At 37.8% G+C, this 16415-nt stretch overlaps 1 protein-coding gene and 1 pseudogene across 2 annotated transcripts in view; one reads left to right on the top strand and one right to left on the bottom strand.

Moving 5' to 3' along the window:
• The window catches only part of ANKRD31 (ankyrin repeat domain 31), a 91300-nt gene that overhangs the window by 39349 nt on the left and 35536 nt on the right, over positions 1–16415 (bottom strand). The window contains exons 10-15 of the mRNA XM_081131930.1: positions 15888–16043; positions 12102–12244; positions 6666–6810; positions 3820–3872; positions 1311–2865; positions 604–774 (exon numbers count right to left, since the gene is read on the bottom strand). Of these exons, the coding sequence (XP_080988056.1) occupies positions 604–774; positions 1311–2865; positions 3820–3872; positions 6666–6810; positions 12102–12244; positions 15888–16043 (2223 nt within the window). The remainder of the gene's footprint in view (positions 1–603; positions 775–1310; positions 2866–3819; positions 3873–6665; positions 6811–12101; positions 12245–15887; positions 16044–16415) is intronic.
• LOC308554442 (RWD domain-containing protein 4 pseudogene) lies at positions 7664–8273 on the top strand (annotated as a pseudogene). Its single transcript has one exon. The product of its transcript is annotated as an RWD domain-containing protein 4 pseudogene (transcript).

Raw genomic sequence — 16415 nt, 5'->3', positions numbered from 1 at the left:
ACAGGAGGAATATATAAGAAGGGATTCAGTTTACATAAGATAGGGCGAATGGGAGAGGGTTCACAGAAATGCCTAATCCAGTGTCCTTCCTACCTCTGGTATACTAGACAGGAGAGGAATCAACTTTTCAATGCTTAATATTTAACTCAAAGTGGTCCAGCCTTTTGTTCACCACAGAACTAGCTCCAAGAAGGGTAGTTAGCTTTTCCAAACACATACAGTTCATTCATATGACACAAAGAAACTAATGGCTATGCTTTTTAATTTTTCCTATGTTAAAAGGGTTCAGTGGAAGTATCTAAGAGATGTGACACAGTTCACCCCCACTGCCCACATTCAATATTCTTGCTGTTTACCTCCTCTAAAATAAAAAATTAGAAGTCAGAGGCAGAAATATTGTAAGAATATATCTGAAAACTAATAGATTCTCAAGTGTTACTTTTACAGTAAAACCATCTAAAATGTAGTTGAAATAATATAATAACATAGTGAATGACTAAAAAATAAACAACTAACTCTGAAAGTTTATAAATGTTCTAAAGTATAGTGGATTTCTGGGCTTGACCATGTAAACATTTACCTATAAAATACAGAAATACGAACCTTGGCTGCAGGTAGCTTTCAATAAACTTCGTCTTTTCTTGAAATTCTGAACTTTATAGTGTTCTTGGATGTTAGCAGGTATGTGAATTTCTGAATCTGTTTTATGTTTTTTCTCCTCACAGTTCCTTACAGTGCTTTCCTCTCCACTGATATTATCAGTTAATTCCACATCTGAAAAACGAACATTGTGTAGGATCAGTGTAGTAGTTTTCCTTATTGGTTAATGACTAGAAAAGAGTCTAGTCATGTAACTGTTCCAAGTTTCTGTTCCTAGCTGGACTGTGTTTTTTTTAAGGAAATGGAAGACCTTAAAAATGTTTTTATATAACAAATTAGTTTGATGCATGTAATTCTGACGGGACTACAGTGAATTGTTGAAATCACTGGAGCTAATAATTTCCTGCTGTGAAAATGTTAGGTTTCCTTTTACTAAGATAAGTTTATACTATAAATAAACATTAAAATTGATATAAATACTGTTCATTAACTTCTGTCAATATCAATTTAGCAAATATCTTTGATAATAATGGTTTGACTTTCAAAGTAAACACTATTACTTAACTAATTAGTAGCATCCCCCACATTGTAGCCCACATGTCCTCATTCTGGTCAGTTTGGGCATAGGTTAAGTGAAACTCAGTTGGAAATTTCTATAAAATAAGTAAATCTATAGGAAATGTGTACAAATCCAGTAATACTACTAATACCTGGTTTGTGAGAAATTTCCTTCTCTTCTCTTTGACTAACTTGTGAGATGTTGGTCAATTCTTTACTCATATTGTCAGTGGAATGAAAATCTGTATTATGTATGATTTCGCTCTCTGGAAGATCTTGTCTCCTTTTTTCAACTTCAGTTGTTTCTATTATTTGAGAATGAACAACTGTGGATAAAGGTCCATTTGAAGAGTTTGGTTTTTGGCCTTTGTCAGTGTAATTCCTTCTAGTGCCTTCATTCTTATTCACCTTTCCCAAAGTATGTGTATCTGTTTGATCCATTAAATGAGCTGGTGTTCCGGGGCTACTACAATCCTGAGGCCTTCTGAACTGCTCCACATGACTAGTCAACTTCGAAACTTCATGTGTTAAAAGTGGTGTTGTACAAGCCAAGGAAGTATGCTCAGGATTGCTATGGGAGTGATCAAAAGAAGTTCCATATATGCACTGTTCATAATTTGCAACGTGTGGTTCAGAAACAGTTGTATTATCTGAATTAGAAAAATTAACAGCTTCCTGTTGTGGAAGTATGCTTAGGCCATCTGCTTTTAATTTATTTTCCTGTGAAAAGTGGTCTTCAGAAGGTATAAACTGTTGAAAATCCACTACTTCTCTACTTGTTATATTCTCTTGATAATTATAGTCATTTTTGCAACCTATAGAACATGTCACTTTTTGAGAAATTACAGTCTTCTCAGAGGTACAGCCATCACCATGAACATCATTATTAAAATTTTCCCACTTATTAAGTCCCTCTCTTTTTTCATCTGAGTTACTGTTTTCATGAGGTTTATAAGGACTAATGTGCTGTTGTTCTTGGTGAGTATGAGGCTGCTGATCTGTAGTAACAACTGGTAATTTGATTTTTTTATGCACAGAAAGTCCTGAGAAAGAAATAGCTTTAGCTTGGTCACTGGATTCTAATTCTGAGGATTTTATTTCTTGACTTTCTGATAAATTCAGACTCTGGGGATGTGTCTCTTTGGGAACTGAACAAGTGTCCATATTGTTACCTAATCCATTTTCTAGGCTTGACAGAGCTGTGCTAAAAGGGTTACATGATGCTTCTGGAAGGTCATCAAGGGTATGGAGAATATGTTGCTGACAAGTAACCAATCTACTTCTTCTGGAAGAAGGGACAGCTACAGTTTTTCTTGGGTTGCTTTCTTGGATTGCATTATCCACCTGAGTCCTTTTACGTCGTGCATTTCTTCTTCCTTTACATTTAGACATATTTGTGCTGGGACCTTTGACATTATGGAGATTGTCTTTTCTGAGTACTGTAGAGTACATTTGGTTAACAGTTGATTGCTTATGCTTGGAGTTACCAAATTTCAAGCTTTTGGAATCTTTTGGGTAATGTTCATTTACATCGTTACCAAATTTCAAGCTTTTGGAATCTTTTGGGTAATGTTCATTTACATCTTCTTTCTTTAGAAATAAACCCTCTTTGCTTCTTTTATCAACTTTTACATGTTCTGGCTTCCGTCTGCTAGATTCTTCATCACAAACAAACCCAATGCAATTTTTAGAACTAAATTTTGGTTTCTATAGAAACAAAGTATATAGTTAGCTTTAATTTTCAGCTGTAGTTCTATACTCAATTCATTCTGGATTGTTCATAAATTAAACTATTACTTCATTCAATTTTACAATTTGATCTAATCACAGGGTCTGCTGGAATATATACAACCTGATTCTTCAGAAAAGTAGACTAAGAGAAGAAAGGAGAATATAATAGACTCAGTATGTGTACTAATCTTTACTTTCTGCTGTACATTTCAATTTCTTTTTGCCAGTATTTTAGCACTATCAATCTTACTAAATATAATAAAAAATCTTAATCTACTTAATCTTTATAGGATCTTGAAATAATCAGTTTCCTTTATAAGGAAACTTTACAAGAATGCTTTAGAAACACTCTCCTTTCCCAACTGTTATACAGATAGAGCTAGAATTAAAAGAGTTTCTTCCTCTGGTATCTATGAGAGATTATAGGTAAGGCAGCAGAAGAAGGGATTTAAAAGCAAGGCAGATATGCTCCCAAACTAGTCTGTATGGAAAGATTATTGTGGGCTGCTAAGATTAAAACAGAAACAACGCTTCCTGTCACTTACCACAACCCAAGCACCGGATGAAAAGTAACTGCCCACCATGTAAAGCTCAAAGGGACGGATCTACACCTTTGACACCTGCACTGTACTGTGTTTAGGCCAGAGGAAATTTGACATGGTTGATAAACCTCATGGCTCCATGAAGAGGAGGAAAAGGAAATGTCTACCAATACATTAGTGTGCCCAGATATGCTACATTTACTGCTTCCCAAATTAACAGCCCAGAACCCTCTGATTCTCATGTAATTATTCCAAAGTATCTTAAAAACAAAGGTGAAGTCACTGTTCCTAATGCATGCTTCAGTAAACTTTCTTTCCCCTTTGATGATGTATAAAACAGCCAGTGGGTGTATTACATAAAAATGCTTTTTGCTAAACAGAGATATACCTTGTGCTGGTGTGCATCCTCTACATCTAATGCGTCAGTGCTGTTTTTTTGAGCTGTAAACAAAAAGAGAAAATCAAAGAAAGCAGCCTCCAGTGGCCAGACTCAGGACTCCTAAAACCCCCAAGTCCCTTGCCATGAGAAAATCAGGTTGATTACATAAAATTATGCAAACAATTTCTATTAAGATTGGCACATATAACATTACTATAATTTCCATATGTATTAGAAACCAAATACTGTATTGAGAGAGCTGAAACCATTTCTGTGGGTAAAGCAAAATAGACCTAAAAAAGTAATACTAAAGATGGACACTGAACTCAGTATTTTTATATTCCCCACAGATATATCCAGATATTTAACTGTGTATAAGCTACTTTCATAAGGCAAAAAATTATTTCATAATTAATTGAATTATCATTTCCTAATATGTTTGCTTAATAAGGTTCAGCCTGTTCCTTTTACTTTCCAGTGAAAGAAAGAAGTCTTTTGCTCTAGAGAACTATTTATTAATTGCCTCTTGGTGGCTTTGATTATCAATGGAGTTATTTCTTTACTATAAAAGTAAGGTATTTTGATCCAAGTCTTAGTCCCTAGTCAATGGCATTCAAACAATGATCTCTTGGGGGAAATTATATATATATATAAATAGAGAGCCTGTTAGGTGGCTTCTGAAAAATATTTTTAAATGGAGAGCCTGTTAGGCACCTTCTGTAAAATATTTTCTTACAAAAAAAATAAACACACACACACACACACACACACATATATATATGGTTCAATAGTTCAATAAAAGTGAATAAAGCACACATATCTCTTGAATGGAAAGAATTTGTTTTGTTTTCTTTCAAAGGACTGACACACTACTTATTCAACAAATATTTACTAAATGCTTACTGTGTACATGGCACTCTAGTATTCATTACTAGACAAAACAAACATCCTTATCTTCATGGAGCTTAGATTCTAATGCAGGAAGACCAAAAATTAAATATAAGCAATTGTCCAATGTGTAAGATGGTGTTAAGTGCCATGAGAAAATGATACAGTAGGGTAAGAGGGATTGAAGTGTGGTGGTTCTAAAAATTTTTGATACTCTTCCATTTAAGAAGTGGAGCTTAATTTTGCTCCCCTTGAGTGTGGGCCAGACTTAGAGACTCACTTCTAACAAATACAATATGGCAGAAGTGATTGTATATCAATTCCAAGGCTAGCTTGTAAAAAACCTGTGGTTTCTGTCTTGGATACATTCTCTCCTGGAGGGCTTGCTCTGAGCCAGCTATCAGGTTGTGAGCAGCCCTATGGAAAATCTCATTTGGCAAGTAACTAAAGCCAACAGCTGACAACCAGCAAGGAACTGAGGCCTGCCAATAATCATACGAGTGAGTTGAAAAGTGGGTTTTCCTGCCCTAGTGAGCCTTGAGATGACTGCAATCCTAACCAATAGCTTGACTGCAGCCTATGAGAGACCCAGATACAGAACGGCTCAGCTGAAGTGCTCCCATATTTCTCTCAGAAACTGTGAGAGATAATAAGTGTTTGTTTGAAGATGATAAGTTTTGGGGTAACTGTTAAATCAACGAGGATAGGAAAAAGGCAGTTTGTAATATTAAGTAGGGTGGTCCAGGCCTCACTGAGAAGATAACATTTGAACTAAGACTTGAAGGGGGTGGGGGAGGCATATCTGAGAGACAGCAAAGAGGCCAGTGTGACGGAAGTCAAGTGACAGAGGTAGAGAGTGGTAGGAGAGGAGGTTAACTGGTAGGCTGGCTGGCAGGCCGTTGTGAGGATACCAGCATTTCTTCTACATTAAATGGAGAGCCTGTTAGGTGGCTTCTGGAAAGTATTTTTCTTACACAAAATATATATATAACAGATGCATTAAGAATAACATCAAGAATATGCCATACATATAATTTTTTAATTCACAATGGCAAATCGAGTTTTTTGTAGTTCAACTTAGAAGTGTAATGAACGAGAGGGTTAAAGTACAGCCATGAGAAAAGATTCTTAGGGAATGGAAATAAACAAATTTTGCTATAGTCATTGACAAAGAGACAGCAAAATATAATTTATATCACATCATGCTGTTCAGCCAAAGGATTATGGGAAGTGTCAGAACTTTATAGAAGTTCCTTAACTGTCTGCAATGTACAACCTGGGTAAAAGTGTATCAGCTATTACCTTTCTTTGTTCTTTTAGAGCCCTTTGATTATGTGCATTTGCAAACAAGTCAGTATGCTTTATTAAAGGAATGGAGAAGGCCTTGGCTGGTGTGGCTCAGCTGGTTGGAATGTCATCCCGTACACCGAAGGGTTGCAGGTTAGATTCTCAATCAGGGCACATGCTCAGGTTTCGGATTTGATCCCTGGCCGGGGTGCGTATGGAAGGCAACCATTCCATGTATCTCTCTCACATCAGTGTTTCTCTCTCTCTCCCCCTTCCTCTCTTTCTGGAATCAATGAAAAACATATCCTCAGGTGAGAATTAAAATAAGTAAATAAATATTTTAAAAAAGAATGGAGCAAGGATACCACTGGGTGGATTTTGTTTATTTTTTAAAAATATATCTTTAGTGATTTCAGAGAGAGGAAAGGAGAGGGAGAGAGAGAGAGAGAAACATCAATGATGAGAGAGCCATTGATTGAGCCCGCAACCAAGAATGTGCCCTCACGGGGAATCGAACCCCAATCGCCTGGATCCTAGGTCGATGCTCAACCGCTGAGCCACGCCCAGCTGGGCTGGATTTTATATAAGGAAAATAAATTTAATTTCTATAATTCTAAATTCAATTTCTGTAACTTTCTACCAACATAATGAACAGATATAATGAGGCAGTTTAATTTTACCTGAAATAAGATGTTTTTGATGTTTAGGAACATATCTCTCAAGAAGATGCTTCATACGTGCACCTTTGGCCTCATCCAAAGCACACTTTCCATTGTCACTTCTAAATAATGGATCAGCTCCATTGAAAAGAAGCAACTCTGCCACCTAGAGGAAGATTGTTCATATGAGGGAACAGGGACAAAAGGTACATTACTGTAAATGTATGCTAGCATACAACTCTAAGCAACATCAAGTATTTCAACAACACAAAGTTTGGGTTTACCTATAATATCTTGCCCAATAAAAAAATTAATGTAATTGCCACTGAATCATAATTTGTTGATATACATATCACTTTTCTTACAAAAAATTAGAGAGTGAGGGAGGAAGGGAGGAAAGGAAGAAGGAAAAGAAAGAAGGGAAGGATGAAAAAAAGGAAGGAGAGAAAGGAGGGAGGGAGGAAGGTATTTGTATCTCAGCTGCTGGTGAAATGGGGCTAGACGATATACCAAGAATGAGGACTGGGTTCTGTAGTGGTAAATGTTACTTTAGCAGGTTCCAGGAGATAGTTGTCTTCCATCTACACGTGTGTTGCTGCTATTCCCCCGAGTGTCAGGGAGAAACTGGTCAATCCTTAATCTGTTACTACTCCTCAAGTAATCTCTTCTATGAAGCTCCCTCTGACCTCATCCACTGCTGTCCCAGAGAAAAATAACCTCTCCCTTCTCTCACATACATTATTTTATTATACAACCTAATATACTCTATATTATACTTTTTATATAGCTGTCTCTCCTGTACCCTGAGTTTTTTAAAGGTGGGACTATATTTTCTGTTTAAAATTAATTTATTATGCCCAAGCAGCACAACCACAGCCCTTCAGCTGGCCGGCTTCGCGTTGCTGGAGGTGCTTGTGACTGTCATCTGTGATGTGAAGGGTGTGCTTCCCTCAGCCAAGGGCTAGGAACAGGGATGCCCTGAACTCAAGGCCACTGCTGTAGTCACGGCAACCCACTCAATGAGTGCCAATAAGGACCAGGAGATGGAACTGGAAACATTATGTTCTATATATAAAGGAGATGAAAATGTCTGGGAATTAAGTCCAGTTTCATTTCAATATAGGGTGAAAATGGTGATCCCAAAGCCTTCTTAATGGATAGAAACATATCCCCAGACACCTCCAATTATACCTATGAATGCTTTTTTTTAACACCACCATATCCTCAGCTATAAAGCAGAGCGTATTAGCCAAGTTACAGGAAGCAGTGGAAGTTCATCTCGGCACCGCTATGACCTACACATTGCTTGAATATGCCAAGGACAACAAAGAGCAGTTCATGGAGAATCACCATCCCATTAATTCTAGGACATCCATAAGCAATATCATCTCAGTTGAAACTCCTAATATAGCCCCATCGAGTAAGAAAAGAGACAAAAGAGAACTTTCAAAAGCTCAGAAACGTAAGCTGGAAGGTAAAACAGGTCACGAAGGAGAACTTCCTCCAGGATGGAACAGGGTTGCTGTGGTGAAGCATGTAAGCAAAAGAGGCTCGAGAGGTGGTGAACAGCACTTGAAATTCGAAACAAAAAGCAAACTGGGTTCAAAATCTTTTGTTCCTCTTGTCTAGTATTAGGGTGGCTTTTCATAAAACAATTTTTTTTATGTTTCTTATGTAAAAATGTTTTAAGCTGAAAATTCATGAAGAGATTTGGTTGAATTCAATTATTTTCACCAACTTGCCTTATAAAAGGTGAAAATGTTATTGTTTAGTATACTTTGGAAACCTTTCGAGCTTTATCAATGGACAAATATAGAGGATAATTAGTCATCAATGTTAATTTATATGACCTTATTCTACTGGATATGATAATTTTTTAAAAAGAAGTATGAAGCCCTTTTCAAAAACTCCTGTCCCAGTGGAATACAATAGTGGGGTACATGCCCTTGACTGGACTCAAACCCGAGACCCTCAGTCCATGAGCCGATGCTCTAACCACTGAGCAGACCAGCCAGGGCTACACATAATATTCTCTGTAGTTTCTTCTCACTTATCCAAGGGTGAACTGCTTCTCTTTAATAAATGAATATTAGTTTATACTTTCCTCTTGGTTCGGGTCACGATGTTTGATCACAAAAGCTTTCCGTGCCATGTGGAACAGGAGAGTATAAAAACAAATCAGCCAAATACATTAGAAAGTATCTGAGTAGAAGTGCTGGTTCCCATTTAAAACATTTCTCTTCACTGCATATACCAAGATGGGAGTAAAAGATGCCTTAATATTTAATTTTTGTATTGTTGGGAGACATGTTTTGTGTGTGTTTTATATACAACAGAACTTTATTAAATGGTCGCATAACGTACCCTTATTCTGCCTAATCATCTTGCAAATTTGCAAATACTGTTCCATCTTAAAAAAAAAAAGACCAAAAAAACCCACCCTGGATTAATGTGCATCAAGGTCAGGCTTATAGTAGACAATGGTTTTAATACATTTCTATTTATGTGCTGTTGTATATTTTTAGTTGTTTGGTAACTGAGGTCTTCTAAATGATTTAACATAAAACCACATTTCAAGTTTTGTTTCTTTTCAAATGTTCAAACATATTTCTCAACCTGAGCATTTTTATAATAATAGAAGTATTTCAAATGCCGAGCTGTAGTGCATGCTTGATTTTTTAAAATGATTAATAGAGGAAACTATTAGGAAACTATTAGTTTTACCAGGGAGTTACTAATGTCTTTGTATGATTTACAGTGATTGGGTATCTGCCCCACGGCCTGGAAGAGGTGGTTTGACTCTCTATAGTGTAACAGAACATATCATCAAACTTCCTAAGAAAGCTCACTCCAGATACACATGGAATGAACAACCACCATGTCTAAGGAATATTTTTTCAATATATGTGAATCCCAATACCATTGTCAACCAATCCCATACACTCATATCCTCAGGACACTTCATGAAATAAAAGCTTTGTTAAAATCGTGACAGCTTACATCAACTTGCTATGCCATTTCCTTTACCTAACAAAGTAAGCCTAATAAAAAAGGAATCAAGGTTTGTCTGATATAGCTTGTTCTTAGTGATGCCTATAGATTTTCAAAGACCACAACATTCTTGTCTAAATGTCTCCTACCATGTATAAAATAATTTGTTCCAGATTTTTCTAAGGAACCACACTAAGCTAATCATCTGTAATTCTCAAATTCTACCTTTTCCACATTTAAAAAAATGTACTTTTAAGTTTTATTGACATAGCATTCACACGCTGCTCAGTTCATGTAAAGAATACAATGTTTTTTAGTATGTTAAGAGGGTTGTGTAAACATAACCATAATCTTATTTTGGAACATTTTCATTCCCCTTAAAAGAACCCTTTAACTATGATCTATCACTCACTTTTCCCCATCCCCTGTGTCCCATTCCTAATCTTCTTTCTGTCTCTATATAGTTGATCTATTATAGATATTTAAAATAAATAAAATCATACAATATGTGTTTTTAATGGCTTTTTTACTTTTAAAAAATATCATTATTATCTTTTAGTATCTCCTATCTTTCAGTATCTTTCCAATATATAATCAATGCCTATAGGGCAATATATTTAAGTTCTTTCAACTCTGGAATGTTTAAGAAGCTCATACTCCCCAGGTTCCAGGTCCAGAATCAGGTTCCCAAGGGCTTCCCTATCTTGCATTTTTAGTCCTATCCCATCTAAGATATAGGAGCAATCCAATACCCAGGGCCGAGGCCATTTTTCTGATCATCTTTGCCTCACCTACAAGAGTCCCTGAGGTAAGCCTAGATCCTCATCAGATGCTCCCACCATTCCTCCTCTACCCTCCAACACAGTGTCCTGTCCCACTTTGATTCTCAAGGCTTTGGTTCTTAAGTCAGTCCAGAACTAACCTGGAACTCTCTCTTGGATTGCGTGAAGTAACTTGGCTTATCCCAGATAAACTGAAGGGGAGGGTAAAAAGAAGGCCCATTATGACTTCACCCCCGACACACACACTTGATTTTAGCCTTTAATTCTCATGACCATTCTCTACACTTCTACTCCATGTCATTCTCTTATCCGGCCATCAACCAGGATATGCCATAGTGCCAGGAACATGAGTCGTACGAACACAGGATAAGGCAAAAGGGCAGGTGGTAAGTAGCGAGGCCTGTGTCTTTGGTCCCTTCTCCTTCACTGGGGGAACAAGAGCAGTTACATATCTATCAGCAAAGGCTAGAGGGAGACAGCCAGCTCTAGAAGGTTAGGTGGAAATTAGCTGAAGACTCAGCACCAGGTAAAGCAAAGGGAGAAGTGAGAAGAAAAGGAGGAAAAGTAAAGTGCTCACGTCGCCCAAAGGGAGAAAAGATTCCCAACCAGAAAAGGTCAGCTATGGCAAGAGGAAAGGAAAGAGGTATTGGCATTGAGTTCTCACTGCTGAGGCCAACTGTGAAGAGGCAGTAAAGGACAGGGAGAAGGTGCACACCATCCCATCTAAACCTGCATTCTCTGGCCATTAAATTAGGTCCCAAGCAGAATTCCCTCCTCCCAGCCCTCTACACAATGAGCAGAAATGATCACTTACCCAAAAACGCAAAACCACCTAAACTCTCCTAAAGTACTATTTCACACTAGGAAGGAATATGCCTATCTGTCTATGCCCATAGCTCCTAGCAGCCTTCCACAACTCTGTGGTAGGCATTTCTTCTCAAAGTATACAGAACAGATCTTCCTAAGCCCAGCTGATTAGCCCTCTTCCCTGTTCTAGGAGTTTTGAACCTAGGGGGAACTTCCAATACTGAAATAAATAACAAGATATTTTTAGCAAGTGCCTCAGCCCTATAATGCAGTACCTCAACCAAAAAAGGTCTAGAAAGCTTATAGCATATGTGATTTCTGAGATAAACTATGTGTGCTAGAATTCATAATCTCAATTAATATTATCCATTATTATAGTTACTATTAATCAACTCATATGGAATTACAGTATTTTGGTATTTAACCAAGGTACATCTGTGCTGGTGTGTACTGCCTGATCATTAAACCTGGGAGACCTTCATGTCGTATGCTGACTCTGACACTAGACTCTGTAAAACTGTATGCCTCCTATCAGGACTGGACATCGTTGTGTAACACTTTATAGGAGGAAACATTCTCTTAAAGCCTATAAATATAAAGCACAATACAAAAAGAGTCTAAAAGAAGTACAAGTTTTAAAAAATACCATATATAAACATAAAATGTCCTAGAGTTATTAAGAGTTATATGTAAAATGCCACCTACCATATTAGGCACAACAAATACATCACACAGTAAAATTTTAGTATAATTTCTGAATATTGATTAGCAGAATGAACTAAAACATTTCCTGCCTATTTTCCTATTGCTTGATGGCAGAGATTTTAAATACTTGCAGAATGTAGTATTTGCTCCACAAACAAAAGCATCACAGTACCTTGTAATGTCCATTCATCACAGCATCATGTAGGGGGGTGATCTGGTACATTCCTTTGATATTTACATCTGCTCCACCTTTTACTAGTTCAGTTGCTGTCTCATAAAATCCCCTTACACTAGCTTCATGAAGTGCTGTCCAACCTAGTATACAATAATGAAATGGTATTTGTTTATATTTGACATCTTAATAATGTTTTGTGCTTAGCCGTAAAATAAAAACTCAAATTCTAAACTGTTTCTTTAAAAAATATTTTTATCATATAATACAAGAAAATCTCAGCATGAAAACAATCTGTATTATTTGGTGAATTCAATAAATCTGAGGGACAAATCAAATTTCTACCCCCAACTCTGTTGCAGAAAAATATAAAAAGAAGTAAAATATTTAAAACTATTCCTACCTTCTTCAAATAAAAAAGCTGTAAGGGTGGGTCATTATTAGCTCATAAAAAATGCTGGTTGCAGGCTACTTTTCTGTAGAGAAGAGGGGGGAAAAGCTTTATTCCTAGCTCAAGGTACTTCCATTAAAGTACACCAACTGGCAGGACCACACAGAACCAGTTCAAAAGTATACATTTCTTTAATCCTTATTTGCAAAAAGCTACTTACGGTAGTTCAACTAACAATCTACAAACTGCTCCAAGAAAACCATTCATCCAGATAAATATTCTTTTTCTCTGTTAGCCAGAGTCAATGGTATAGGTTATAGAATTTATTAAATTCCAATAAATCAGCCCTAGCTGGTTTTGCTCAGTGGTTAGAGCGTTGGTCCAAGGGCTAAAGGGTCCTAGGTTAGATTCCAGCCCAGGGCATGTACCTCAGTTGCAGGCTTAATCCCCTGCCCTGATCAGGGCACATTCGGGAGGCAACCAATAGATGCGTCTCTCTCATATGGACGTTTCTCTCTGTCTCTCCCCATCCCTTCCCCTCTCTCTGAAAAAGCAATGGAAAAAATATCCTTGGGTGAGGATTAAAAAAAAAAAGAAGATCCCTTCCCAGCGTGGGTCAGCGGTTGAGCGTCGACCTAGGATCCAAGCGATCAGGGTTCGATTCCAGGTCAGGGCACATGCCCAGGTTGTGGGCTAGATCCCCAGTCGGGGGCGTGCATAAGGCAGCCAATCAATGACTCTCTCATCGTTGATGTTTCTCTCTCTCTCTCCCTCTCCTTTCCTCTCTCTGAAATCAATAAAGATATATTTAAAAAAAAAAAAATAGTCAAAGTGATGAAGAGCAAGGACCTACAACCAGGATTGCTGTCATTTAGAATCAAAGGTCAGATAAAGAGCTTCCCAGACAAGAAAAAAACTAGAGCTCATCACCACCAGACCAGTATCACATGAAATGTTAAAGGGTCTTCTTTAAGAAGAAAAAGAAAATATAAAATATGAACAATAAAATAGCAATAAATACATACCTATTAACAATTGAATCTACAAACAAAACAAACAAGCAGAACAGAAACAGACTCATAGATACAGAAAACTTTTTGTTGGGTGCCAGATGGGAGCGGTTTGGGGAGGGTGGGCAAAAAAGGCGAAGGTACAAATTGAAAAGAGGTACCAAAAAAAAGAAGTACAAATTGGTTGTTACAGAATAGTCATGGGGATGTAAAGTACAATATAGGGATATAGTCAATAGTATTATAATAACTAGGTGTGGGGCTGGATGGATGCAGGATTTTTTGGGATGATTACATATTAAGTTAGGTAATATCTGGTCACTGGGGTATACAAAATATGAATATAATAAAAAAAGAATTATTCCAATTGATTTTTTAAATCAAAGACATTAAAAATGCATATGAGGACCTATAAAATGCAAATGTTACCTATGAAAAGACCATTGGTTTGTTGCTGTAACATTTTGTAATTTCTCAAAAGGCACTTAAATCTTTTTTGGATTGTATCACAAAATAAATATATTTAAGGTTTTCCAGTAGATATTATTTATCTTTTTGTTTCACAGCATCTGGCACATAGGACCCCTAAAAAAGCTCATAAACCTGAACTGATATGTCACATGGAGTCATACACCTCTTGCCAGTAGTTCTTGAGCTTTAATGAGGATAGAAACCACCTGGGGAACTTGTTACACCTGCAGGTTTCCGGGTGTTAACCTATAGATTGTGTGTGAGTGTGTGACTGTGAGAGAGAGTGTGTGTGTGTGTGTGTGAGCGTGTGTGTGTGTGAGTGTGAGTGTGTGAGTGTGAGTGTATCTGTGAGTGTGTGTGTGTGTGAGCGTGTGAGTGTGCTGGGAGCTGAAGTAAAGGTTGCATTTTAAACAAAACGTTGCAGGTGACCATGAAAATGGTTTGTAGACAGCTCTGGAAACACTGCCCTCTGCGACCTGTGGGATGCAGCAGCCAGGATATAAGGGTCAGAGCTAACACGCAAAGTGAGAGGGAAGTAGGAAGCAGGAGCTGGAAGAGGTGAGGATGAAGACCTCACGAAGGTCACAGAAGTGCTCGTGCAGTGAGGGAAGTTTCATTAACTGGCTCAAGACAAGCAGGGGACAACCACCAAGGATGCTAATGATGGCAGAGGAAAAAGGGGGCTAATGAAAAAACACAGGTTAAGAGATGCTTGGCAAGTCCACAAAGCCCAGTCAGCTGCACGTAGAGCTACTCCTGAATGTAAGGAGCAGACAGACAATAACATATTTGTCAAAATCAAGGGAGCAAGTGCTTTATCCAGCAAATAAGGACGTAAGATGGAGGGCTACAGGAAGATGGTGGTTGATGTGGGTATTAGGTTTAGGATTACAGCCTGTTTAAACCCTGATTATAGAAGAAACCCAGATCTTGCTAAAGTTAAGTACTGAAGGTGCACTTGTAATCACCTGCTTGTCCATGGATTGTGCCACTGATCTCTGCACACCATAAGACTTTTTGCACTGTTTCATAAACTGAGAAAGTCTCGACACAACAGTAAAGGTATGGACACAGAAAATCCCTATCCAGGCTAGCCCAGTGCAGCTCAGTGCCTTAAGTACTTAAGTGCCTTTAAGGCAGGGGTTTGTTTTCTGCCCATGAAATCATTTGGTCTGACCCTGCCAAGGCAACCACAGGCAGGACTTGAAATTCAATAAATTCAATTAAATGTTTGACCAGATATAGCAGGCTAATTTTTAAGCTGATAATTATGTATGGCAGGGCCAAACCAAATGATTTCACATGCTGTATATGGCCCACAGACCAGACATTCCCCACCGCTGCATTAAGGAATCATTCCTCTCCGGAAGAACATGTCAGATTCTCCCCACCAAGAAGACTGTACCAGACACATAGCCTTGCAGAAAGACTATGCTTTCTGAGCTCCCTGCCCAACCCTACTCATACTCTCTTCTTTCCATTTCCCTGTCCATTGCTACTGCTGTACATAGACCATTCTATCAGCTTCCCCCCAAGCTCAGTGTACCATTAGCTTCTTTCAGCTTTTCACCACATTTCTCTCCCACTCAAAGTTGAGGTGCATAGTAAGGCTGCCCAGGCAAAAGCAGCAAGCCAGCCTCAGGAACCCCATCCTCCCATGTAATGCCACTGCACACAGCCCACCTGGTGGGCCCCGGGCAGCCATAATCACTGAAGGTGAAATATGATGCTCTTCTCTTGCTCCCTCCACTTCCCTGGGAGATGACTGTGAAGAGCTACCTGTGCAGGAAAATTACCTAGAAGCTTTCTGTGTGAGATTCGCCTTAGGCTCACTTTGCCAAACTTTTATAGGAGTGACTCATCGAACACTACAAACCACTTTCAAATTAACTGTGGGTGGTAACCCCAACTTACCAGCATAACTTGGTTGATTAACATTTCCTCCTTTTTCAATACAGTGATGAACAAGATGAGTATCGTTGAGCAGAGCAGCCTTGTACAGTAAGTTCTCTCCAAAAACGTTTCTCCGGTTAATGAGAGAAAGAGATATTTTATTCAACTTCCTTTTTTCTGAAAACAGGGAAGGAACAAAAGAATACAAAAAATAATAATCCTTATTTGAAAATCAGGAGGAATACAAGTAACAGGGCGAATCCAGGCAACATTCTGGCATAAAGGTGCACTATATCATGAAAGAGTATTTCCTCCATTAACCAAACTATAACATCTACATGCAATAAGGGGAAAGAGACAAATGTTATTAGTTTGAAAATATCTGTAGAAGTTATAAATCTGAGCAGTTTATGTTGATTGAGAACCATGAAAGGTGCATATATGAGATTAACAGATTATTTTCTTAAAAGCTCTGGTGAAAAATATTATTTAAATCTATAATTAAACGTTATTAAACCCAACAAAATGTTATATAATACCAAAATGTCT

Source organism: Miniopterus schreibersii (assembly GCF_964146895.1).
Source record: "Miniopterus schreibersii genome assembly, chromosome: 3".
In the NCBI taxonomy this organism is placed as follows: domain Eukaryota; kingdom Metazoa; phylum Chordata; class Mammalia; order Chiroptera; family Miniopteridae; genus Miniopterus; species Miniopterus schreibersii.
The sequence above is the reverse complement of the archived record's forward strand: the minus strand, read 5'-3'. Positions and strand labels throughout refer to the sequence as shown.